Here is a 27,381-nt window from a genome sequence, read left to right on the forward strand (position 1 = left end):
TTGCAATAGGAATAAGAAAATTAATATTTACAAAACTGTTAGATACAAAGCAAAGTATGTATATAAAATGTGTATCTCCATTTGAGAAAAGTACGGTAATACTAAGTGCGAAGCGGTGTAATATTGAAGATCTTGTTCTATTAAAAACAACCTAAATCATGCCACATCTTGTATAGCTGAAAAATTTTTTTTGGTGATAGACCACTTAATTCTAGAGAATTTCGCTATTTTGCTTACTTGACACAATTTCCATGTTTCGTAAACGGTGGTAGAGTGAAACGCCCTGCATATTTGGAAGTTTAAATCTTAACACAAATGTATGTCAATATTGTTCTTTAAAGTTTGTTAAGAAATACTCTACATTTCTCTTGCTAGATTTTTTTTTTTAAATCATTTAGTATAAATAACTAATTTCTGTGTAGAACTGCAATTGTAATTATCGTGGCTGAATGGATCAAGTTATCCAAAGCCATTAATTAAAAAAAAAACACCGCAATTAACTATTAATGGAACATTTTTTATAATTCAATAAAGTAATTTTTCACATGAAACGTAAAAATATAGTAGGAAGGTAGTTCTATATGTATACAACAATCTCTACTGATTGGATTTCTTGGCCCAGGCCTTTAACTTTTTTTGACTGTCTATAAATTGTTACTTTTCCCTTTTATCAATAATTAATTTATAATGACCTAGGTGAAAACTCAAATTTTTCTGGCATCACTTTTCATTAATTTGTAATATATAGTCGAGAAAACATTTAGATTTAGAGACTTGGTAAAGACTGGCAGATATCAGACTGGAGAAAGATGAGTAACGTTGTTAAAAAACCTTTCCAATGGCATTTTAAATGTAATGCATCGAAAGATTTATATTTTTTAAGGACAAAGATCATATGGCTACAGTAAGGGGAAAATATTTTATCGTTCTGACATAGGGCTCTGCAAGTCTATAATACGAAATGGAAAAAGTTTTCTTTATTGAAACCTAAATTACAACAAATTGGATGTTCATTGAAAGGAGATAAATCGTCCATAGATACTCTCCTTAGAAAAGATTTTGGTGAAAATTGGAGAAACCAGCCGGATCTCACATTTTATAAAATAATAGATACTGACGTACAGGCAAATAATAACAAGAGTGCTGCAGAAAATGATCATATTGATGATGGGAACCCAGAGTAACTTAAAGTTTAGGAATTAATATAAATATATACACATAATCTGTAAGACCTTTTGTACTTTAAATAAAAATAAACTGTTGACTAAAAGTTTACTTCCGCAAACTTTCTTCCTTATTCGTAACACACTATGTTTGGAAATCAGACTAATCCTATTATAAAGAATACCTTATCTCTTTGGATATTTCAATACTAATCTTCGCGTTTAATCACTTTACTAGAAAACCTGGAATTCATATCCGAAGGTACTATTCGTTACAAGATAATTAAGATGGAATTCCCCAGATTTTTAATAATATAATTATATTCGAAACTTAACTTGAAAGGGTGAAGTTATTACGAACGGAAACAATTTTTTTGTTTAGTACGTTTTTGATCGCATGTAATTTACGGCTCATCGGTGTTTCCGCGTCTACGGCAGTAATTAGCGTCTTGAATATTTCTTTTGCGAATTATATGCAGTGCGTGAGTGATTTTTTATTCCATATACCTACGAACATATACGTACCTTTCGCTCGTGCTCGTTTTGTTGGATTGTTTGTGATGGCTTCATCATCAAGTTTTACACCGGTACTGTTGCGTACAGTCAGTAAGCCTGTCTATTCACCAAGAGAGAAGACTATTGTCCTGAATGTTCACGATGTTCTGGTTTCTCAGAATCCCACAAACACTGTTCGCAACATAGTCGAAAGTTGTGCCAACATGACTGGCGTAGGAGAGTCAACTTTATATAGGTTCCTATCAGAAAGAAAAAACACGGTATAGCTAACCCAAACACAAACGAACACTTAAAGAGAGGGAAAAAGCCTATTGAAATTGATGAATTTGCCAAAAATGGTATTCGAAGGAAAATTCATGGATTTTTTTTCAAAAAAGAAATACCAAACCTAAACAAAATTTTACAAGAAGTTAGAGACGACCAAGATTTGCCTCATATCGGACGAACTAAATTGTGGCAAGTTTTAAAAGAATTAAATTTCCGGTGGGAGAAATCAGACCGAAAATTACTTTTGATTGACCGGGAGGAGAAGATGATGTTGGAGAAGAAATTATCTAAGATTCATTCAAAAATTCCGGGCTGAAGAAACGCCCATCTTCTACCAGGATGAAACATGGGTAAACTCAGGTCATACTCTAAAAAAATTTGGTCAGATAAAAATATATTAAGCTCCAGGCAAGCTTTTATGGAAGGTTGGTCTACTGGTATCTCCCCACCTTCTGGTAAAGGCAGTAGATTAATAATTTCTCACATTGGCAGTGAAAAAGGATTTGTTAAGCATGGTTGGTTGGAATTTCATTCCAAAAGCACAAAAGACTATCACGAGGAGATGACAGCTGATGTTTTCGAAGAGTATTTTGAGCAAATGATTGAACACATACCACCAAATTCAATTATAGTATTGGATAATGCATCTTATCATTCACGACTAGTAGAAAGACTTCTAACGAATGCGTGGAAGAAACAGGATATTCTTGGAATGGTAAAAGCAGAACTTTTAAAAATTGCCCGGCAACACAAATCTAAGTTCAAGAAATACGTAGTTGACAAAATGGCGGAAAGGCGAAACATCACAGTCTTTAGACTTCCACCCTACCACTGCGAAATAAATCCAATTGAACTCATTTGGGCACAAATGAAAAGTTATGTGGCTAGAAAAAATACGTCATATAAAATACAAGCTGTACGTGAATTGTTATACGAGTCTTTATATCATATTACAAAACAAAACTGGAAAGATGCAGTAAGACATGTAATAGAAGAAGAACAAAAAATGTGGGATCTTGATAACATAATTGATGCGACCGTAGAGATTATTAACTTAATTATTAACCCTCAAGATGACTCGGATTCCGAAGTTGATCCTATTTATTTTGAATTTGAATAGTTTTCTAATCGTAATTATATAAGGTAAGTAGTAGTTGTAATCGTAAAGTATTAAAGGGGAAAGGCGCAAAATGTCGCCTGTCAAAATGTTCAATGTGTTTTAAATGTATCCATTTTTTTTTCAAATCCTGAGAAAACTAAAAAGCATTTTTGAAAAATTTAAAGGCAGAATGAAATATTTTTTAGAATAAATAAAAAGTTTCTTTTGCATGCAATATTTTCAATTAAAAATTATACTATATTTTCTCTTTTATTTTCACCCCTGTTACATAACATATTAAACTAAACATTGTAGAAGTGTTCAGGGACTTTTGCCCTGAGTAATAATGTAATCTTTCATTCTGCGTTTAAATTTTTCAAAAATATTTATTAGTTTTCTCCGGATTCGAAAATAATGGATACATTTAAAACACATTGGAAATTTTGCCAGGCGACATTTGGCGCCTTTTTACTTAATTAAATAAATGTATCTTTTACAAATGGCAAGAAACTTTTTATTTTTGAATAAAATAAATAAGTTTTATTAAAAAATACAATTTACATAAGTACAATTTAAAAAATATATTTATTTAGTTCAAATAAATGTTTCAATCATATACTCTACGACACTGGTCGTTCATCTCTAACCATTCAAAATACCCCCTTAATAGGATTATAAGGTATTGTATTCCTTCAGATATAAGGTGGGTTAGTCGAAAACGTCTTAAACCGTCAGTTTTAAGTTGGTTTTTACTATTATATCGTATTACCTATCCTCTCTGTATTTCAGTTTTCTAATTAGGGTTAAACTTGTAGTGAGCTATCAACAAATTGTGAACCGACTGTAGAACCACTAATATCGTTCATGGTTGACTATTGTCATGTTTTTACAAATGCAAAAAGTAGTAATATGTTACATATTATTTTTATGATCTTCTAGGCGAAAATTATTAAACAAATGCATAGAGAAATAGCTACTAGTAAAAAAATAGTTTGCTTCTATTTTGAGTTAGATTATGTACTGTAAGCATTAACAAAAAATTTAAAAAATATACTATATAAAGTTAAAAAATTTACAGCAAATATCGATTGCTAGCACCAACTTACGTGCTTATAGAACATTAATAGTTAAATCGATAAATTTTAATTACTCAAATACATTTTTTACACATTTTAGATAGACAATTATGAAATTAAACATGAACGTACTACACTTACTGAAACCATAAATTTTTAACATATTGATATGTGATTAAAGTCCATTAAAAATTGTATCCACACGAGAATGTGGCACCCGCCAGCCTTGGGTGTGGCCAAACTCGTCAATTACCAGGTGAAATTAAACAAAGAAGTATCTTAAACTTGAACTTGGCTACTACGAAATATACACTAATCGTCAAAATTAAAGCGTATTCTACAATTAAAGAAAATATGTTCCATAATTTTAAATTAACATTTTTTTTTCTACATTACTTGTCTTATCAAGCATATTTTAAGACTGTACGATGCCATGATGATAAAGGAACTTATCTTCTTTGAAAAAATTAACAAAATCATACACTATAAGGAACAAATAATCTATACGAATAAAGGTGCCTCTAACAACCTTCTTCTTCTTCTTAACATGCCATACACCAAAGTGCGTAGGCGACTATCTCATTACTAGAATTCTGTTCTTGGCGGCGTGACACAGCTCGCCTGTATTGTGTATTCCTGTCCATTCTTTAATATTCCGTAACCAGGATAATTGTTTGCGGCCGGCTCCTCTCCTACCTTCGATCTTCCCTTGTAGGATTAACTGTGGTATTTCATATTTTGCTCCTCTCAATATGTGCCCAAGGTAACCAATCTTGCGTTTTTTAATTAATTCAAAGAGTTCTCTTTCCACGCCGGCTCTCTTAAGGACGTCATCGTTTCGAACTCTATTCACCCAAGGTATGCGCTTCATTCTTCTTAATGACCACATTTCAAATGCTTCAAGTTTGTCGATAGATGTTTTTTTTAAAGTCCACGTTTCCATGCCATGCCATCTAACAACCGAGCTACAAAAATCTGATGAGTCTGTAGCAGCTTGTAATTGCAAACAATTGGTGCCAGAAGCATGAAATAGCTGCTGGTAACGAGAGAGCTAATATTCTTGATGACAAAGGAGATTCAATTAGACCAGAATCATTCTATATTTCATCAAACAGTGGAAGATGTCCGAAAATGAGACAATAAACTTGAAGTAGCCTACTGTGAAAATATATCAGGCAAAAATACTCTTAGAGTATTAAAAAAAACTGAACTCACAGTAATTTGTGAGATCAATGTATTCACATGCTCACTCAGATATCATCTTTGTAAATTGGGAGTAGACAGAGTAACATGGTTCAGATTCTGCGCAAATGCAAAGGAAATGGCCAAAATATTGTTTGCAAGTGCAGGATAGTTGTTCGCCCAACGCCATAAATACCTGGAACAGGTATAAGGTGGTGGACCATAAAAGAATCAATTCAGGTAAAAAATACGTTCGAAACCAATAAAACGATTCCTCAGAAGTTTAAATCCTTTGAACTAAAACATGAACAATATAAACAAAAGGTCTTTTACGTAGTTTATAAGGTAAAAAGATCTTCAAGGTCAAACTTCTATTGAACACAACTCCTTTGAACCCATAACAACAATAGAGATGGAATATGATTCACTGATGGAGCAAAACATGTATGGAACTTAATCAGAGATTCAGGACAAAGAAGAAAATTCAGTGATTACCACAACCCGGATCAACCTTCTAGACTATCTCAGGCTAAAGTAACAGCCTAGAATAAAAATTTATAACATGTATCGATCAAATAATTATTTAAAAAGAGGTTAGTCTTTGTATGTGGGTATATTTTATTTTATAAAAACCCTTAAAAGGGCAACATTAAAAGCACGAACGTTTTCGGAACAACTGTTCCATCATCAGGTTAAAATACAGGTTACCATGCCTGAGCCACCAAAATATTTGGGTAAAAACCCTTTAACATGTAATGTGTTACCAAAGATTGTACATGATGTTAATAATATTATATGATGTTTAATATTTTAATTAAATTTTACTTCAGGTAACATACACCCATGCTTAAGTGAGTTCCAGTGTCCGGAGAGTAAACCTCTTCAAACGGACTTCGGCTGATAACTGCCAGCCGAAGTTACCAGCCAGAGTTACCAGCCGAAGTCCGTTTGAAGAGGTTTACTCTTCGGACACTGGAACTCACTTAAGCATGGGTGTATGTTACCTGAAGTAAAATTTAATTAAAATATTAAACATCATATAATATTATTAACATCATGTACAATCTTTGGTAACACATTACATTTTAAAGGGTTTTTACCCAAATATTTTGGTGGCTCAGGCATGGTAACCTGTATTTTAACCTGAGGATGGAACAGTTGTTCCGAAAACGTTCGTGCTTTTAATGTTGCCCTTTTAAGGGTTTTTATAAAATAAAATATACCCACATACAAAGACTAACCTCTTTTTGTTATACGTGGTATACAGCCAGCTGCAGGAATTATTTTCCTTGTGGATTTTAAATAATTATTCGTCTTCAAGTGCCATCTCCGCGTCGGAGGTCGGCAATCATCATAGCTATTAGAACCTTAGAGACGGCTGCTATGAAAAGTTCATTTGATCTACATCCGTACTATTATCTCAGGCTGTGCAGCCATGATATTCTACGTCACACTATACTTCTTTTTCCTTGGTCAATCTTTCCCTACATAATCAGTTGAAGCAAGTTTTATTTCCTTCCACGTGTAACATGTCCGAGATATTTTAATTTTCTAATTTTGATTGTATTTAGGATATCTTTAATAAAATAATTAGAGCGGTGTAAATGATAAAGAAAGATATCTTTATCGATAGCTAGGCGGAAATATTCAAATCCAATTTGATAAAAATTGCCTCAATACAGTGGCACAGGACAATACAGAGTCTCTAATAAAGATGCGGATGAGGTAGTTCAAGGAAATTAAGTACTATGGCAAAAACAAGCCCTATAACTAACATTCGAAGATTGACATATTGCCTATCAGACAAGCCGAAAAGTTCGAGTTTGTTCGGAAAATATTCCGATGAGATATTTTCGCATATTCACTTTCATGAAATACCCCAAAATAAGGTTCAAGAAGTCGCCCAGGCGAGAAGTTGTTCAATTTTTTTTAAACGGATTGTAACAATGAACTTTTTCTTCCCGGACAATTTTTTGAAATTTTTTGGACCATTCTGATTTCTTATAATTTTTCTGTAAACTTGATCGATTTCGACAATTTAAAACTGAAAAAACACAAAACGACTATTTTCAAAGCACAAAAACACAACTAAAAATATGTTTTTGAATCCACTAAGGACTTACATTTAAGCTCAATCCCTGTTCTATCATTTCCCGATAAGTATTTTGGGTATAATTCATTTTAAAATATTGTTTTTATCGTTAACAAAGTGCTTGTGACATAATGGGCGCTTGGGCTGCCGCGGGTATAAGAGAGAAACATGATCTAGAGCAGGGGTCACCAATTATATTCCCTGAGACTGAGAGTCCGTTTCGAAAAGCTACTACTATTCCGCGGTCCGGACACGCATTTAACCAGGCAATGAACCGGGGGGGGGGTTACCCAGAAACCCTTCAGTAGTTGTAACCCCCCTCAGGAGATCATCCTGGTTACGAGTTGAAACCAGGCAACTAGGCCACCTCGTTTAGGGAGGGGTATGAAATAAACTCAAGAGTTTACCCCTTGAGTTTATTTCATACCCTTACTTTATGAGGTCAACTTCACTATTATATTGTTTTTTCTCCCGTTTTTGTTTAATAAATTTTTGCGGCGTAGTTTGAAATATTTGTATCTTAGAACTTAATTTAACCATTTAATGCTACTGTTTCTGGTTGTTTTCTTTCTGCAACTATGGTGTTCAACAATTTTATGGAACATATCTAAATCTATTTAAACATTTAAATATTAGTAGCAGCTTACCTTAAATAGCTTTTGTTTACTTTACAACTGCAGTTCTGTACATTTTACGGCGAATAAAAAAACTATATAAGTATGGAAAAGCAAACCAATATCTCATTTTTTGGCCACTGTACAGTTGAATACTTTCCTGGTACAGTAAATGATTGTTTTGATATTATTATCAGTACATTTTGAACACAGCAGTTTTGTAAAGTATTACTGAAAATATTTTAAAAGTTAGAAAATTATACAAAATGGTACAAAATGGTAATTACCATCTTGTACATCTTTTCTACATTAGTTTCCCTAAAATAACGCACATAACAAATTTTACATTAGTTTAATTAAATTCAAAATTAATGATTACAATAAGTATACAAATAAAGGTAAAACTCCTTACAAAAATAAACTATTAGTGAGAAAAATGACACTTTTTATTTTGTACAACCTGTACGAAATTTGGATAGAGGTTAGTACAACTGATTCTCATTAGGGAGCCGAGATGTTCATCTGTCAATCAAGATCTCTACTGATTTTTAATAAAGTTCATTTTTGAAAAAGCGGCTTAGCACAAATAAGTTGAGCCAAACATAGTACACAGTTTTATTGCCAACGATTTTAGTTCTGGATATTTTTGTAACACATACATTTAATCCAAAATTTGTCCCAGGTAAGCGTTTTTATAATTTGAGTATAATCCTCCTTCAGATTTCCATCTGAAGAGCAGCTTTGTTACTCTTAAAAACGTCTGCTGCTTCGCTGATCCATCCACCATTAGGCTTGAGTGAAAAGTAAAAAGGCTTGAGTAACATTAATATGTTTATTACTATCACAAACGGATTTAAGGAGTGGAAAATGCAAAAGTTCTGCGTTAATATCCTCAGAAAAAAGTTCAATCTTTTTAGAAAAACTTCTAATATCCGACAGAAGTTCAAAAATAAGTTTTCCCTTGCATTGTAGTTTTACATTCAAGAAGTTCAGATGTCTATAGATATCCGCCAAAAATGCGATAGTTGCAACATTTTCTGTGTCCAAGAGGAAGCCCAAATGGTCATTTAGATATTTATTTATTTAGATTTGATTATAATTTTACACTATAATTTTATTACTATATTTTGAATTTAACGGCGGTCTGCACAAAACAAGCTCACGGTCCGGATACGGACCGCGGTCCGCCATTTGGTGACCCCTGATCTAGAGCATACATTTTTGCTGGTTTAAATTCTAATTGTATAAATGAGAGCCTGTGCTGGTATGGTGCTCGATGGGCGTAATCATCCGGTAACACCAGTGGTACATAAAAGATTTTATTTTTTACTTCACATCACATAAAAACTTAAATTAAGACGTTTTCAGTTAATAGTTTCTCTCTTATACACTGTAAAAATTGAGACCCCTGATATAGCGTGTACGTGTTTCTCTACTCCTGACCATATATGAATATAGTCTTTAATCTGTTTATTTCATTGGCCTTTCTTTTTGGTTTCGGAGAGCACTATGATGTCATTTTTTGCTTCGTCATTTCACTTAAAATTTCCATTGTCTTGTGAGTCATGCCTTGAGTGTTCCAAGTACCAATTTTCAAAGTCCTTTTCTTTGCCAGGTGTCGTCGTCGTAAGTTTCCATCCATATTCCGAGGCTCGGCGTTAGAATTTTTAGTCAAAAGAGTTTTTTTCGAGATGATGAGGGACTGGCCCATCGCTCCAACCCCCAAGCTTAGAGGAGCAGGGTTTTCTGTTGGGGTTTTTTCCCTTAGTTGAGTCTGGGTATGCCAGTGGCGCACCCAGAATTTGTCTTAGGGAGGGGGTTTTGAAATTTTTTTATGCTACCTCCATGTTGAGTCCCTACAATTTGGGATTTAGTTTAATTTAAAGTACTAAAGATAGCAGTTCCAAAGATTCAGGTATCTATTATCCTACTTACCAAGTAAAACCACCCTCTCTTACTTATGCGCAGTTGACTGTTGTACGTGCCGTACTCCGAAAGTGGGATGGCCACTGTAAGGCTGACGACATTTTTGGAACACTCCCTTCTTTTACCTAGATCTTATCTATTGTTCTGAAGCTATTTTCTTGTGGCATTTTAAAGTAATTACTATTTTAATGGGAATAAGCCAAAATTGAAGGTTAAAATAAGGTTATTGACGTTTAACATTAATCGAACTTGTAAATACAATACATTTTGAAGACGGCTATCGCCGTATTCCCGTTCTCCTCCGGGAATTCTCCCGGTGCAAGGCATGCTCCTCCTCCAAACCTGTCGATTCCATCGCTCTTCTAATTCCTTCATTTCAAGAGCGTCGAGGTCTACCTCTTTTTTTTCTTCCAGGGGGCTTCGATTTGTGAAGTTTTTGAGGCCAACGTTTGTCAGACATTCTCAATTGATGTCCAAACCATTTTGAACCTCTTCTTTCTATTCTGTCAATGACCGTTTCTGTAGCATTCATGTTATTTCTTATAGATTCGTTAGTCTTCCTTTCCTGCCTTGATATTCTAGCACTTCTTCTCAAATAATCCATTTCAACTGTCAACAATCTTCTCTTCAGGTCTGCATTAATTGTCCATACTTCAGAGCCATAACTAAGAACTGATTCAACCATGGTTTGCCCTATTCTTTTTTTGTTCCTTTTGGAAATGTGGTAATCCCACCATAAGGAGTTCAGACATCCTACAATTTTACGTCCCTGATTACTTCGTGTTTAATTTCGGTTTCTCCCAAGCCGTTCTTAGCAATGAGTGGATCTAAATATTTAAATTTTTTCACTTGTTTGATTTCCACGTCCTCGTCTATCAACACTTCAAACCTTGCATCTGAACTGATAATTAAGTAAATATTCTGATTTCTTCATGCTGACTTAACCCCCATTTTAAATATTCTCTCTATAGACACTTTATCATAAATTCTAGATCATAAGAATCTTGAGCTAGGATGACTTGGTCATCCGCAAAGTTTAGGGAGAACAGTACGTCATTTCCTATGGGGATTCCCATTCCCTGGCAGTGGTTTTTCCAATTTTGGAGGGCTGCCTCAATATATAAATTAAACAGTAAGGGTGACATACTGCATCCTTGTTTTAGTCCTTTAGTTTCTTTTATAGTCTCTGATAGTCTATATCCGATTTTTAGGTAGTAGTGTTATCCCTGTATACTTCTGTGATTATTCCTAAAAGGTATGGACTAATGTCGAGTTGTTGTTAAGCTTGCCACAATTTAAGTCTTGGAACTGTATTATACGCCTTTTCTAGGTCGATGAAGGCTAGATGTACTTCTGTACCAACAGCTATTCTTTTTTATATTAATTGTTGGAGTATAAACAAGTTATCAGTGCAAGATCAAAGATCAAAAATTCAAACGTAAATAAACTTATTTTAACCTTCAATTGCGACTTATTCCCATTAAAATAGTAATTAGCTCTGTCATTAGCCCGGTTGGTATTTCTCTTCTTCTTCTTTCTTTTTAATGACTGCTTGGATGTAATTGTAAACACTATTCCATCCCTCCGTATTTCCCGTCATCTTTACGATCATCTCTTACAGTCACAGGGTTCATACCTATTTCTTTATACATTCTGTTTCTCTCCACTGTACATCTATTACACTCCAGCATTGTGTCGGAATATTCGCAGTATAGGCATTTATCTGCATCTGTCTTTCTGAACCTATGAAGATACGCCCTAAAACAGACAATCTGCCCAGTCCCTTAGGCTCGGGATCAGCATCTTTGTCCAATGAGCAACATCTTCCTTGTTGTTCCACTCTTCTTGCCATTTTTCCACTGATCTTTCCCTTTCTTTTTTTTATAGCTGTTGTCAAATGCTTTCTTCTCCCATAGAGATGTCTCTTTTCTTTTCTACTGCTCTAACACATGCAGAAGAACACAACCCGTGATAGTCCACAAGGCCGCCACAGATACAGTCCTGTAGGCACATGCTACTCGCAACAGACTCGTTCTGTCTAATTTTTTATAAGCCTAATATTAGGTATCAATATCTAAATATAATGAAAAATATTATTAATTATTGCGTATTTATACAATAATTATTGTGTTCTACATATTTAAAGTGGTAATTTAATTATTCAATCAGCGTTTTGGATTTTTTGTATTGTGTGTAAAAGACAAGTTACATTTTTCTACTATTCTTTATATATTGTTTACTTTATATGCCCTGTTTTTTTAATGGGGTTTTAACCCCCAAACCCACCCCCCCTGGGTGCGCCACAGACGTATGCTGCACCAATTTAATATAACCGCCAGAAAATTTAACATGTTAATTTCCCCAAAAAAGACAAAATACATGGTTACAACAGCAAATTTACTAAGATGTAAATTGGATCTGAAAGGTCAGATAATAGAACAAGTCCTTCTTCTTGCAGTGCCGTCTCCCTACGGAGGTTGGCAATCATAATGGCTATTTTTATTATATTATATATAATAGAACAAGTGATGAATTTAAATATCTAGGCATCACATTATCTAGCTACGGAAAGCTCGAAGCAGAGCCACAGGCTTCCTGAATGAAACAATATGGAGAAAAAAAAATATCGGGGAAGAAATTTAAGGCAGAATTTACAAAAACCGACACCGAGAGGACAAAAGGATGTTAGAAACAGCAGAGATGAAAACACTTGGAAAAATTGATGGTAAGACGCTATGGGACAGAGCTAAAAGTACAGATATACGACGTAGATGTAAGGTGGAGAACATTAAAAACTGGTTAAGAAATAGAAGAGTAGAATGGAACGATCATATAAGCCGAATGACAACAAATAGAGTAGTAAAGATGGCAAGAGACGGTTCCCCAAAAGAAAGACGATCAGTAGGAAGACCACGAAAACGATGGAACTTACTGGAGGCACATTGAGTCATGTCTACATAAAAAGTAGAAGAAGAATAAGAATAATAAGAAAAAGAATAACATTTTATGTGATTATCTAATACGTTGAATAATGCTGCATTCTGGTAGAAGCTAGAAAAAAAAATTATATTTGTAGAGACAATAGCGACAAACAAATACACCAAACGACGTGGGATGTGCACTCATGCTCCCTCCCTCCTGTCGTATTACTCCCTTTACATGCAGCCATTGCTGATGCTACTCGTGTTGCCCACTGTCCTACTCGAAATAATTCCACGGCAGCTTTTAAGGCAAATTACTGTTTACATACAGCTACCACAATGCTGCATCGGTGTATCATCAGCAATGGAGGGCATAGAAATTACAGCGGAGACAGCTCTGTGTGTTTTAAGTTTCCAAAAATATCTTAACCTTTTAAAAACAAATGAGGTAGAAAAAAAAAACGTCGATGCCGAAAATGTCTTTAAATTTGATAATAATCTGAAAATGGCTTCAAACATTTTTTACAGAGGGAAGATGGCAAACTTTTTCAATGAACTGACTTGTAAGGAATCCGGAGAATTTTTTAAATTTTGCGGAATGTCACGCATAGATTTTGAATTTTTTAAAAAATTACCAAACAATAAAAAAATAAGTCCTTGCACCGACAAGACAGCGAGCAGCATGTAAACAGTCACTGTCACGAGCGACGAATTTACATACTCAGGCTGCCAATTTCCTTGCTAAATTCCCTGCTCACTGCCACGGAAGTGAGCTGCATGTAAAGGGGGTATATAGCATCGTAATAAGCAAAATCCCCCTTTCTCTTTTCTACGACGTAGTTTATGGATGTTCTCTCAGATCTGGTCTTCCGTACTTTAGGAGTTCGTTCAGTATTTTGTCCTGTATTTTGTTTTTTTTTATTTTTGGTTTCTTGACCTCCCTATCCCCAATATTTATTTCTTTTTATCAATTCATTTCGTTTTATCAACTTTAATTAAATAAATACACAAAATTAGAAAAAAACAATTAGTGCAAATTGATACCAAGATATGGAAACTGCATTACAAAGGTTTGCTTAAGCTTAGAGAGGACAATGACAAATACTCGAAAGAAACAAAAAATTATAGGAAAAAGAAAGTAGAAAAATCCTCATACAGAAACTTTTAAGAGGGATAAGAAGCAAACAAAAAACGGCAACATCCCTACAATGAGCGAAGGAAAAAAATTAAATATTTTAATACTCCTTTATAAGTATAATTTTAAGAAAACTAAATAAAATATGCGTAATTTGAGCATTTTACAAATATTACAAAATTTGCTGGGCAGTGTATATATTTATTTCATCTTTTATTGTTTTCGACAAGAAAACAGACGTCCTTGCATACAGTGATACAAAAAATCAAAATAGCTTATTTCAAAGTCAACTACTTCCCGAATGGTATCTTTCAGTAAAACAAGCTTAATACCAAAATAATAAACCTGAAGCAAAAACGCCCTTAAGGCATTAAAAGCAATATAAAATCGAAATTTCCCATCAGATATCACAGTTGAGCGAGTACTGATCAAATCAGCAGCGCAAAACTTAATCACAATCAACATGAAATTCATCATTGTCGTTTCTGCAGTACTAGCTTGTGCGGCTAGTTCTCCTACTGCTTACATAGTACCACTAGCGGAAATATCAGCGCCCATTGCAAGTCAATACCACTCTCAAGATAGCCTAGGACAATATACTTACGGATATGCTAATCATCTCAGTGCTAAATCGGAAGCTAGAGCATTTGATGGATCTGTTTTGGGAAGTTACAGCTATTTGGATCCCAATGGTAAGATTCAATCAGTAGAGTATGCCGCTGATGACCAAGGGTTTAGAGCGACGGCTTCTAATTTACCAGTAGCTCCTGCAGTACCTGAAATTCCCGTTGTAGCGGTTCCTGCTCCTATTCAAGACACGCCCGAAGTCCTAGAAGCGAGAGCGAAGCATCTGGCTGCTGTAGAGGAAATAAAGGTAGGTGAATTTTAATACGACAAAAAATTAGTAGCTAGACTAATTTTGGAAATTTACTGCTTATATTATTTAATCCTCATTTTATTTTATCTTTATTGTTTCTAATCTGAATATTGTTTCAAATGAATAGTATTATCTGTCAGACTTCTTCTTCGACCAATTATAGTAAATAGTTTTTTTACCGTGCCCTAATAATTTTCAGCGCCTTACAATAAAACCAAATAATCATTTCTAATTTATTATCGATATTAATAATTTATTCTATTATCGACGATTTTGATTATATTAAATAATTTGAGTTCTTTATCTTTTTGGCTTTGCTATCTTTTCTTTCTTTTTTTTTATTTTTTTTTCTCGATTTTTGGTGCTTTTTATTTTAATAATTGACATCTTATATCTATTCACAACCAGTTGAACTATATTAAACAGTTTGAGTTCTTAAATCTTTTTTACAATTCACTATTTTTTTTTGGAATAAGCCACAATTTTACTTTAAAACAAGTTTATTTCGACGTTTTAATTTCCACTTCGGAAATCGTTCTCAAAAAAATTATTTTATTTTTTTTATTTTGTTTGAGAACAATTTCTGAAGTGGAACTTAAAAAAAGAAAAAATAAACTTTGATGAAGTAAAATTGTAGCTTATTCCGAATAAAAATTGTAAATTGTATTGTAGGTATGTCACCAGAAAATAGCTCAGAAAAATAGTAATTTTTTGGCTTTTCACCTTTTCTTTTACTACGTTTCAGCTTCTTTCAGTAGAAAAATTTTATTGTATCTAATATATTTTTGACGATTTGCACTACATTAAAAGGTTTGAGTTCTTTACTATGTTTTGCCCTTTTTTGTTTTCTTCATCATGATTATCGTTCAACTCATTCAGCCATCACGTCCACTGCTGGACATAGACATCCCTTAAACTCTTCCATTCTATGCGATTTTGTGCTCTTTGTTGCCGATTTTTGGTGATACGCCTGATGTCGTCAGACCTACGTGTAGGTGGTATTCCTCTACTACGTTTGTTTGCTTTTGGCCTCCAATTTGTAATTTTGCTCGTCCATCGTGTGTCACGCTTTCTCGCTACATGGCCTGCCCAGTTCCATTTCAGATACGCTATGCGTTCCACAACATCAGCAATACTCATCCTTCTTCGCAGATCTTCGTTTCTTATTCGGTCCCGCAACGTCACTTCCAACATGGACCATTTCATTCGTCTCTGTGCAACTCTCAATTTTGAAGCCGTAGTCTTGGTTAGAGTCGTAGTTTTCGTCCCATAGGTCATGACCGGTAATACGCATTGGTCAAATAATTTTCTTTTGAGGCTAATTGGTATGTTGGCCGTAAGTGTATCAAAGTTAATAGTAGATATTTGAGCTCTAAAAACTATTCTAACAAACTGAATTTTGCTGTGAATGTCAAGTTTGGGACCTCAAAAAAAATGCAAAAAAGTTTAACACTTTTACCAACGGCTTCCCCCTAAAATTCCCCATCATAAGGAGGGTGGAAACGAAAAAAAATATCTGTACGCCGTAGAAGATTTCAAATAAAAAAATGTAGCTGAGATAATTTTGAACAAAAATGTTTTTTAACACTTTTAGTTTAGAATGAACCGTTTTCTCAGAAACCACATTTGAAACAACGGATGATTTTAATGTCAGTTACGCGATCAATTTTAAATAAAGTCTTTGATCAGAGTTGCCGATTTTTGCCATTTTTTACGATTCTCATAAGATCAATAAAATGTATCGCTTTCATTGACCGGTGGTAGTAGAATTTATATTGTTAGAGGCTAAACTTCAAAACTTATAACAAGAAAATTCGATTTTGAGTTTTCGCAACAAATATGAGGCATTTGAAATATGCCTAAAAAACGCAGAATTCAAATTTTTAAAGTAAAAACGATCACACGTCACGGTAAAGGCCCCCTTCTTCTTCTTCTTCCTATCCGTTTCGGATGTTGGAAATCATATTGGCAATCATGACCTTGCTCGCTGCGGCTCGAAACAGCTCCGTTGAGGTTTTCTTAAACCATGTTCTTAAATTCCGCAGCCATCATATTCTTCTTCTACCGGGTCCTCGCTTACCTTTGACTTTACCTTGCAATATAGACTGCAGCAGGGAGTAACGGTGCTGATTTCTCATAACGTGTCCCAGATATTGCAATTTTAAGCGTTTGATCGTAAACACAATCTCTGGTTCCTTCTTCATTTTTTCTAGAACTTCCTTGTTCGTGATCCTTGCTGTCCATTATATTCTCAGCATTCTTCTATAAAGCCACATCTGAAATGCTTCAAGTTTTTTAATAGTGGTGTCTGTAAGCGTCCATGCCTCCGACCCGTACAACAACACAGAGAAAACATAGCATCTCAAATGTCTCATTTTTGTATCTAGGGATATGTTGTGACTTTTGAAGATGGCGCTCATTTTGTTAAAGACTGTTCTTGCCTTTCCTATGCGGCACTTTATTTCCTGTACATTGCTCCACTGTTCGTTTATAATAGTACCCAGGTAGCAATACTGTTTTACTCGCTCTATCTGCGTCCCATTAATGTAAAGATGAGCGCCATTTATATTCTCCATGCTGATAATCATTTGTTTCGTTTTGTGGGTATTAATGTTTAGTCCGTACTGTTGACTGTGAGAGTAAACATTGTTTACTCTTATACCATTTAGAAGGATGTCTTCGTCTATTCCGTAAAGAGCCTCGTTAAAAATTTTCTCTGAGTACATATTAAATATCAACGGCGATAGGATACATCCCTGTCTAACTCCGCGTAGTATTTTTATGTGATCTGTTTCTTCTCCGTTAATTTTCATGTATGCGGTCTGATTCCAGTATAGTTCTGAAATTATTCTGAGGTCTTTGTCATCCAGGTCTGCTTCTTTTAAAATGTTTATCATCTTTTGGGCCCCCATGCAGGAGTTATTAAATGAAATTTGCAGCTAAAGTTATGTAGCTTAAGAGGTACTTATCCAATCAAAAATAAGCAATTTTAAACATTTTAGATCGTTTGTAACGTGAAAGTTTACTTTCATCATTTTTTAGGCATATTTGAAATGCCTCAGATTTGTTGCCAAAATTCAAAACCGAAATTTCTAGCTATAAGTTTTGAAGATTAGGATCTAACAATGAAACTTCCTTATAGACCGGTCAATGAAAGTAATACATTTTATTGATCTTATAAGAACTATAAAAAATGTCAAAAATCGCGCAACGTTTATTTATTTATCACCTACAAAAACTGACCTCATTTGCGACCAAATAAAAAAAAATCATGTGAAAGCTGTTCTTTTCTCCTTTAAAATGTATTTTGGTTTTTGTCGATAGGATACTCTGATCAAAAGATATCGAATTTTTACCGTCGAGTTAATACAAATTTTAATTCAAATTGATTTCGCGCTCAACTGACATTCGAAATCGGCGGTTGTTTCAAGCGTTGTTTTTGAGAAAACGGTTCATTCTTCACAAAAAATGGTTATGAACATTTGTGTTCAAAATTATCTAAGCTATATTTTTATTTGACACATTTTTTCTACGGCATACGAATTTTTGGTAAATCAATTTTTTCCGTTTCCCCCTATATAAGGTGGTGTTTTAGGAGGAAGCCGGCGGGTAAAGGAGGTAAATTTTTTTACATCTTTTTTGGAGACCCGAAATTGACATTCTCAGCAAAATTCAGCTTGTTTGTCTGATTTTTAGAGGTTCAGAGGCATTTTCGTCCCTAACGACTTGAGTATAGTTATTCATAATCATAGGAACTTATAATAATTTAAAGAAGCTTTTAGTTTTCTTTTCTTTCTTCCTTTTTCTTTTTCTTTTTCTTTTTCTTTTTTTCTTCTGTATTCCAGGATGCTCTATTCGACATCAATCTACGCTCCGCCTTCTCAAGGAGTGTTCTACACTTCTTCGTCTTTTGGTTTGTTAGTTAGTTAGATAGTTAGTTAGTCGATTTTTATTCTTTTTGTTTATTTATTGTTTGCATTTGGTTAAGTATTGTTTTATCTTCTCATTGATCAAGTAGTTCTTTTTTTCAGTTCAATTTTTGTGTTACGTCTTCATTTCGTTAGCTCGGATTCTAGAGTTATCTATTTACGTCATATAGGCTATTATGCCCAAAAAGACAGGGCTAAAAGGAACTGCAACTTTAAAGGGGTTTTATTGTTTCATATAGTCAATGGACACATAAATATTAAAAAACCGTGGAGTGCTACAATATTAGAGAGCGCGTTTTTGAGAAAAGGGTGAATTAGTCCATACGCACAAGTGTGCATTTGGGTGAATTCTATGCACTTTTCGTACATTTATATCTACAAAAGTTGCTCAAAATTGAATATTCTACCAAAATGTCCCTTTTCGAAGTCAAAATTTTTGTTATTTTGTCAAAAATATATTCAAAAAATGAAGCAAAAAACACGAAAAACGCGATTTTTTGCCCCCTAACTTATTCCTACTTTTCAAACTTCGCCACTCAGACCATTTTTGGGACATTTTCCCTATTTTTCCCCAAACACTGTTCTATAAATTTTTTCTACGCAGCTTTAGATATATGTGGTACATTTAATAGAAAGAAAAATCGATTACCTTTAAAATGGTCTATTAACAAGGTTCTAAAATATGACTAATTCTAAGCAAGATATGGTTCTTCAAATTTTTGCGGCTTTTTTAAAATTTTTTATTATAACTTTTTTTCTTGTAAATATAGGTATTGCATTACTTAATAAAAAGAAAGCTTAGTTTCTGTACTTTAAAATAGTCAATTGAAAAATATTCTAGGTCTAACAGTAAACAAAAAATGACTTTGACTTCGTCAAAATTGCAACGGTTTTTACTAACTTTTACAGATATTTTTCTAATTTCTAGTTGTATAACTTCTTTCCTTGTACATTTAGGTATATATAAGCGTCAAACTTTGACGAACCAAATTATTTTATCATCAATTTATTTACAAGAAAAAAGTTATAATGAGTGAAGAACGATATCTTATTTAAAATTAGTCCTGGAAGCTTATTCCTGTGTATGTGTAAAAGTACACACCATAATACACCTGCATGCAAAACATGTTGCATACCATCAAGACAGGTTTAATATACTACTTCTATTAATAAAACATGACGAACACTTAATTATATTGTAATCATACTATTTTTGTTTTTTTTTCTTTCTGTTCTCTATTGATCAGTTAAAACACACCATTAAAAGATGTTTTACAAACTAAGTTTTACTATCATTAACTAAATTTTAAAATGTATTTTGTTCATTATTTTATATGTTATATTTTATATGTGTGTTATTAATGTTGAGTGTCATAGCTTTATATAAATAATATCAAAGACTAGTAAGTTGTACTGACAATTTGTGATATATTGTAAATATTTACACATTATTCTAATCACAGTGTCTTGAAGAAGGAATAAAACAATTCCGAAAGCTAGACCAAAAGTCAAAAGAGTGTTTCTGTAATCCCGGCCAAACTTTCTGACTGCAGCCCTAATAAACTGTGTTGTTTGTTTATATATATATATATATATATATATATATATATATATATATATATATATATATATATATATATATATTATTTAAAAAAAAAATAAAAAATATACTTTAACCACTTGCTTGTATTGCGTTATGATATCTTTGTTTTATAAAGACGTAATCAATTTGATTTTTAATAAAATTTTCTCTAAAACTTAGAACATATTTCATTAAACCTTTTAAACGTTTTATCCTATATTTTAGAGCCGTGCTGGCCAAGATGAAATTAAAGCTGAAGATAGAAACTCGGTAGAAATACCTGCTATTAAAACCGACGTTGCTCTAAAATCTGAAGGACAACCTCTTGCAATAACATCATCAATTCCTGTTTCTCCTATTCCGCTCTTAGCTTACGGGTAAGTACGTAGGCGCTTAATAAATTTAAGATATATTTTAACAATTATAAATTATAGTAATGTATTGGTATGATTTAAAAAGTTTAAAAAGTATTATTAAATCACTATCATTTTGCTGCATCTGCTGCTGAACGAATGCTTCTCCGTTTAAGGATTCATCTAAATCTGTCAACCATTTATTTTCTATTTTAATTGGAGAACCTGCAGAAATATATTATTTGTGGTATAAAGCGAAGTAAATTCCTCAGCATTCTGTTCTAAAAATTTTGGATAATGTTTTTCTCATTGTGTTATATTTATAGGTGTACAATTGTCTTTGTAACGTTTTGATAAAATTCTAGCTATCCTGTACCATTGACATAAATATTTTGTCAGTCTCACTTCTTTTTCCATGTTTCTCATTCCTTTTCTGTTTTATTTTCTTTAAAAATTTGTTAAAATGTTTTTTGTTTTAAAAATTATGTGATATTTGTCACTGTCAACTTTCTTCTTCTATTCTCATATTCCACTTGTTTATATTTCAAAGAATTAATAATGTAGTCTTTTTCAGATCTTCAGTATATGCCACACCCGGAGTAGCGATAAAATCATTCGTATCACCAACTTTTGCCCTAAGAGCCGCTCCTTCATCGTCCTTTTCGTATTCCTACGGAATCAACAATATATATGGCTACAATTCACTGTATTATCCCGGATTCACCGCTTACTCCGCTCCGATTACACAAGTTGTTACCAGTCCAGTGATAGCTAAAAGTGTACTAGAACTTCCGCAATTCCGTAAACTGGAAGGAAATGCAGTAAAAATTGAAAGTAACGAAGGACGTGAAGAAAAATCTGATCAAAAGAAACTCGAAAATGTTGAAAAACAAGAAAAAATAGAAGATGCAAGTTCTGAAGCCAGTCAAGTTAAAGTATCTAATAGCGAACAGTGATTTTTTTCATGTTGTGACTGATAATTTAGTGTAATTATTGTAAATTTAACAGAATTTGAAAAGAAACTAATAAATCTAACAATTTTTAGTAATTTTGTTTTTTTATTTCTTAATTCTCCAATTTAATTATTGGTTATATACAAGCAAACTAAAAAATATTTGGGAGTTCGACAATGCTCTTATAATAACTCTTTAAACTAAGGTATTACTTCCTTTTTCAACTATTCAACTATTCAACCAATTTGAATTCATCTTGGTGGAGAATATTATGTCAAGTCTTCTGATAATGTGAGTTGTAGTATTATTCTATTGAGTTTACGATCATTATTATTACTATCCTTTAATCGATCTTTAATCGTTTTTGTAGTTCTTCTTTCTTATTTAAGCTTAATATAAATCCATCAAAGAAAAATATATTTTTCAATAGGCTTGTGATGCTCCAAAAATAGATATTTCTAATAATGTTAATTGCAAAATTTCAGTTGTTTTTAAACCTTAATGTGTTTGAATTTGTAAATTTTATTGAATAAAAAAAAGTTAAAACATTTTATCTACTCTTGCTGTTAAAGTGTCACTTTATCTACCCTTGCCGTTAAAGTGATACTTTATCTACTCAAAACAGTTGTTACAGCAACACTTTAACATTAGCTATGGAAAAAATTTTTTTAGTTGATACTTTTTTACTGATTGATGTGTATTTTTTATAAATACATTCAAAAAAAGTTTATTTCCAAAATGACACCAAAAATTTTCTTTAATTATTTTATTATTATCATCATCATTTTAATGTCCTAGTTGACCCTCGACCTACCCAAGCCTATTTCTCCATTTGCAGCTTATGCAAGTTTGCCACACCGATATTTCTGTCATTCTTGTCAATACCATCCATCCATATTAACCTTGTTCTACCTCTTCATCTAGTTCTCACAGGTTTATATTTAGTTGTATTTATTGTATAGATCGAAATTATATCGTCGGGATCAAGTTTCATTATCATTTATTGGGATAAATATTTTTTTGAGCAATTTTCTCTCGAATATTACTAGTCTGTATTATAAAGCACCTATGTCTCAAATTCATGCATTAGACTGGAAGTATTAACTGTGATAACGGACCAACTAGATCCAGACATAGTAATAAAACGTAGATGCAATGACTAAAGCTACTTTTATGAAAATGAAGTACGTACTTTTGTATAGTGCAGCAGTGTGGACGCTAAAAGTATCGATCAAGGACAAAATTGAAGCATTGCAAATGTAGGTTCATAGACGAATGCTGAAGATACCTTATATGTCTCATCTGGGACATATAGTAAGGGGAAGTCGATACAAAATATTACAACTGATCCTTAAAGGTAAAATAGAGGGCCGTAGAGGTGTAGAAAGAAAACAAGTTTCTTGGTTAAAAAACATTTGTGAATGCGGACGAGAAGATCGACAAGCTTTCGCAATGGTGATCGCCAACGTCGGATAATTCTGATATGACACGCGAAGAGGAAGAATATTAAGCTTTTGTATACCATCATCTTTGTTTCTCTTGTTAGATAATCGCTTCTAAGAGGTTTTATAGGTCCATAATAGCTTCTTTTTGCAAGCCTTATTCTTAGGTTTATCTCTTCCGATAATATATTCGTATGGTTTACCATGCTTCCCAGGTAACCCCTTCAAAATTATAGCTACCAACGGTAAAGTTTTGTCCCATGTTTCTGATTCTGTAGTCTGAGGCAATGAGCTTTGTTTTTTTTCTTAAAAATTAGACCTATATTATCTGCAGCATTTGGGAGTGCAGCGAACATCTGCTTGGAGTTACAAGTCGGGCGTGCGGCAAGGCTCAAAATCATCTGCATGGGCCAAAGTCTAGATATACCTATCTGGATTTATTAAATATTGTACCTCGGCTGTTCAGTTCCGCATATCTTATAAATTACTCTTGCTCAATGTTAAAAAGGAGTCACACCGGCATATATCTCTGTTTCACTTCTCTGTTAGTGTTAAATTATTCAGAATAGCTATTTCGAATTTTTACTTTACATATGATGTTTGACATTGGTATTTTTAACAACCTTATCAGTTTAAGAGAAATTTTGAAGCAGTATAATCATTAACATGACTTGTTTTATTTTATCATACCATACGCTGGTTTGCAATCTATAAACAGGAAGGTGTTGAAGTTAAATTCCCTTTTTTTTACAGGAACAGAATCCACTTTGATAGTCGTCCAGAATTTCTTTAGAAAATTCATTATTTCCTGATGCATTGCTGTTATTTAGGTTATCTTAGGACCTCTAAGGGCGGAGGATCGACTTTATTCTCATTTATATCAAGGTTTAATTGCATTTTAGAGCATTATTATCATCAGTGTACAGCAAATTAGTGTTACCTTCAGGAGTGACAACCCTTAACCATTTAAAGCCCGATTTTAATTAAAATAAAAAAATCAGGATTTTTGTGAAATTTGTGGTATTCTCAAGATACCAGCAGGAACATAGCGTAACAAAAAATTAAATGAGAAATAAAAACCAGGTAGCACTTCTTTCTTCCTATTGTTTTGCATGGAACGTTGCAAAACAATTTTTGTCGTGTTTGAGACAAAGTCCGACATTGCAAGATGAACATTTTAACTGTGTTCTGCTAACATTTGCTGTCGTGCTGCAGGCACATCTCAAAGACGTAGTTCTTTGGCGTATATGAGAAGACGTGTAGTGGAGTTCGGGTGGTGTAGCTCCAAGGAAATATGCCTTTTGAATTTACTCACTGGTTTTTCTGCTGATGGTCTTCGTCTTTTTTATTGTTCTGGAGCTCCAATAAGGCCTCTTATCACAGAGAGCCGGAATTCTTTCAAAGACATACTTTTGGATTGGCTTCTAAGTTGAAATAGAATGAATGCGTTTACGACGCAAGCATCCACAAAATAAAAAAATATTCTATGCCACCACTTGTGTGATTTATGCTTTATTAACTCATAAAGACTTTTCAGCATGTCAAATTTGTCAACATAATATCCCATATGTGAGTTGTAGAGCACTATCATTTGTGGACATGAAACCTCATTCGAAGTAGCGTCTTTTTGTTTTCTCTTTACAACTTCGTTTCATGCTGGATTTTGGTGATTTGCTAAAAAAATCACACTTCTGCGATCCATCCACTTCAACGCAAATAGTCCATCTGTTGAAATACGGTAATCTGAATCGTCTCGATTAATTTGTTTGTCAGTTTTGAACTCTGGTAAATTCTTTCTTTTTTTTAACGGTTTCAGTTTCGTTAATTCCGTCCGACAATAAAGATCTCTGAAGATCAATACAGTTGAAATAGTTGTCAAAGAACACTCGGTGGTGTTTATTTACTAAGACTCTTGTTAGATCCTGTACGACTCGTTGGTTGTATTAAGTTCTTTCGGTGGAATTTCTCACTTTATCGGTATATATATATATATATATATATATATATATATATATATATATATATATCTGGAACTCGCACATGAATCCTCTTGAATCTGCTCTAACCTATACTTGTTGCCACGTTTTATATGTTTATTGGGCATGTACTATCGGATACTACTTCAACATTTGAATAGACTCATCAATCGCTTGAAACTCATGTGGATTCAGTGCTGCAAGAAACGTTTCCGTAAGTTTGGTCAGAAGAGGTCGCACTTTGTAAAGTTTGTCAAATCCAGGATCAATAATCTCTGTAACTGGGCGTTTCCTTTATACCCATTAATAAATTTACTCTAAGAAATGTTTTGACTCCGTCCTCTGTGATAGGTGTAAATCCAGTTCCTCCTCCGTGTTTTTGAACGTAGATAATATAGATTGGTTTGAAATACATTAGATGAATTAGATCCTCAGGAAATAGTTCCAAAAACACATATGTGGGGTTCACTAAAAAATTTGGAATGGTTGGGCTTGTAGTTTCAATAAATTGATTTGTTTGTGTTACATAACTTTCATTTTGGGTCCAACTCGCTTTGCTAGCCGCACTGCTAGCGATACATCGTCTTCACTATCCGATTCCGATTCTTGATTATCTGGAGGTTATTTCATCTTGATTGTTAGTTTGGTCTTTAAACACGATATCCATATTTTCAATATCAAAGACATTCTCATTATTTGGTCGCCGAAATTCATCAACATCCAGTTCATCTCGCAAGACGCTTTCAATATCAGAGACAATTGACTCCTGGTCACTTGGAATTTCATTCAATAAGGATCAACCTCGTTTTGGGACATATTTTCAAAATACCTGAAGGCTCCACGTTTGATTTTGCATATTAGCAGAATTCATATAGGAAGTGCCCTGTGGTTGTGGCAGAATACATAAAAGACAGTGATCTACAAAAAAAATTGAAATGTATTCATGCAAATAACAGTACTCAGTGTGAAACAGACTTCAAAAATATCATTTACCCGTAATTTTTGTAATTTTTAATAATTGAATAAACAAGAAAATAATGTTGTCAACACCGAACGTCCGCTTGAAATGTGTGCTTGACTAATTATGTTATCCAGTCAATGTGATTCAATCAAACCGGTTCTAAACTGGTTAGACACTTAGAATATAATATAGGCAACCAATTTTACACACTGGTATGACTGTAAAACCGCTGGGAAGTTTAAAAGAAATGTTTGTAAAGGTGGTTATCTCAGCATACCGACAGTCGTCAACGGGACTGCAATAAGTCACATGGTATCTATATAAAGCTGATTCGTTTAGAGTTTTCTTCTTCTTATTATTATTATTATTCTTCTTCTTCTTCTTCAAGTGCCATCTTTGTTCTGAACGTTGGCGATCATCAGGGCTATGCGTATTTTCGAAACTGCTGACCGAAACAATTCGTTGCTGCTACAGCTATACCATTCCCGTAGATTATTTAGCCAGGAGTTTCGTCTTCTTCCTATGGACCATTTTCCTGCTATTTTCCCTTGCATAATTATTCGAAGCAGTTCATATCTTTCGCCTCTTGTAATGTGTCCCAAGTATTGCAGTTTTCGTTTTTTGATCGTAAATATGATTTCCTTTTCTTTATTCATTCTTCTCAAGACCTCGACATTTGTGACTCTCTCGGTCCATGATATTCTCAGGATTCTGCGATACATCCACAGTTCAAATGCCTCTAATTTTTTGGTATTAATCTTTTTCAACGTCCATGACTCCATTCCGTAGAACAGCACAGAAAGTACGTAACATCTCATCAGGCGAAGTTTCATTTCAAGGCTCAAATCTCTTCCGAAGAACACTCTCTTCATTTTAGTGAATATGGATCTGGCTTTTTCTATTCTTATTTAGAGTTCTGCTGAGCTATCGTTGTTTTCATTTATAAAAGTGCCTAAATATTTGTATTTGCTAACTCGATCGATAATTTCATTGTGTAAATATAAATTTTGGACATTTTGTGTTGATTTCGATATTACCATAAATTTAGTTTTCTTTATGTTCAAAAATAGTCCATATTCTTCGCTGCAGTCTGCTATCTTATTCACCAATGTCTGTAGCTCTTCAAGTGTTTCTGCGATCAGAACGGTGTCGTCGGCAAATCTCAGATTGTTTAATCTCACACCATTTATTTTAATACCTACGGATTGCTCAGAGAGTATTCTATTCATTACGTCTTCGGAATAGAGATTAAACAGGGTTGGTGACAGTATACACCCTTGTCTCACACCTCGCTTTATTTCAATTTCTTTAGTGGTA

The 27,381-nt window shown here is 33.5% G+C and overlaps 1 protein-coding gene across 1 annotated transcript; it reads left to right on the plus strand.

Moving 5' to 3' along the window:
• The first annotated feature begins 14,381 nt into the window (after positions 1-14,381).
• Positions 14,382-21,780, plus strand: LOC140440780 (uncharacterized). Its single transcript, XM_072531145.1, has 3 exons — positions 14,382-14,865; positions 20,605-20,756; positions 21,307-21,780. The coding sequence occupies exons 1-3, from the start codon at positions 14,455-14,457 to the stop codon at positions 21,686-21,688; spliced, it is 945 nt and encodes a 314-aa protein (XP_072387246.1). The 5' UTR covers positions 14,382-14,454; the 3' UTR covers positions 21,689-21,780.
• Positions 21,781-27,381: the final 5,601 nt, after the last annotated feature.

The sequence above is a fragment of the Diabrotica undecimpunctata genome, chromosome 5 (genome assembly GCF_040954645.1).
Source record: "Diabrotica undecimpunctata isolate CICGRU chromosome 5, icDiaUnde3, whole genome shotgun sequence".
NCBI lineage: Eukaryota > Metazoa > Arthropoda > Insecta > Coleoptera > Chrysomelidae > Diabrotica > Diabrotica undecimpunctata.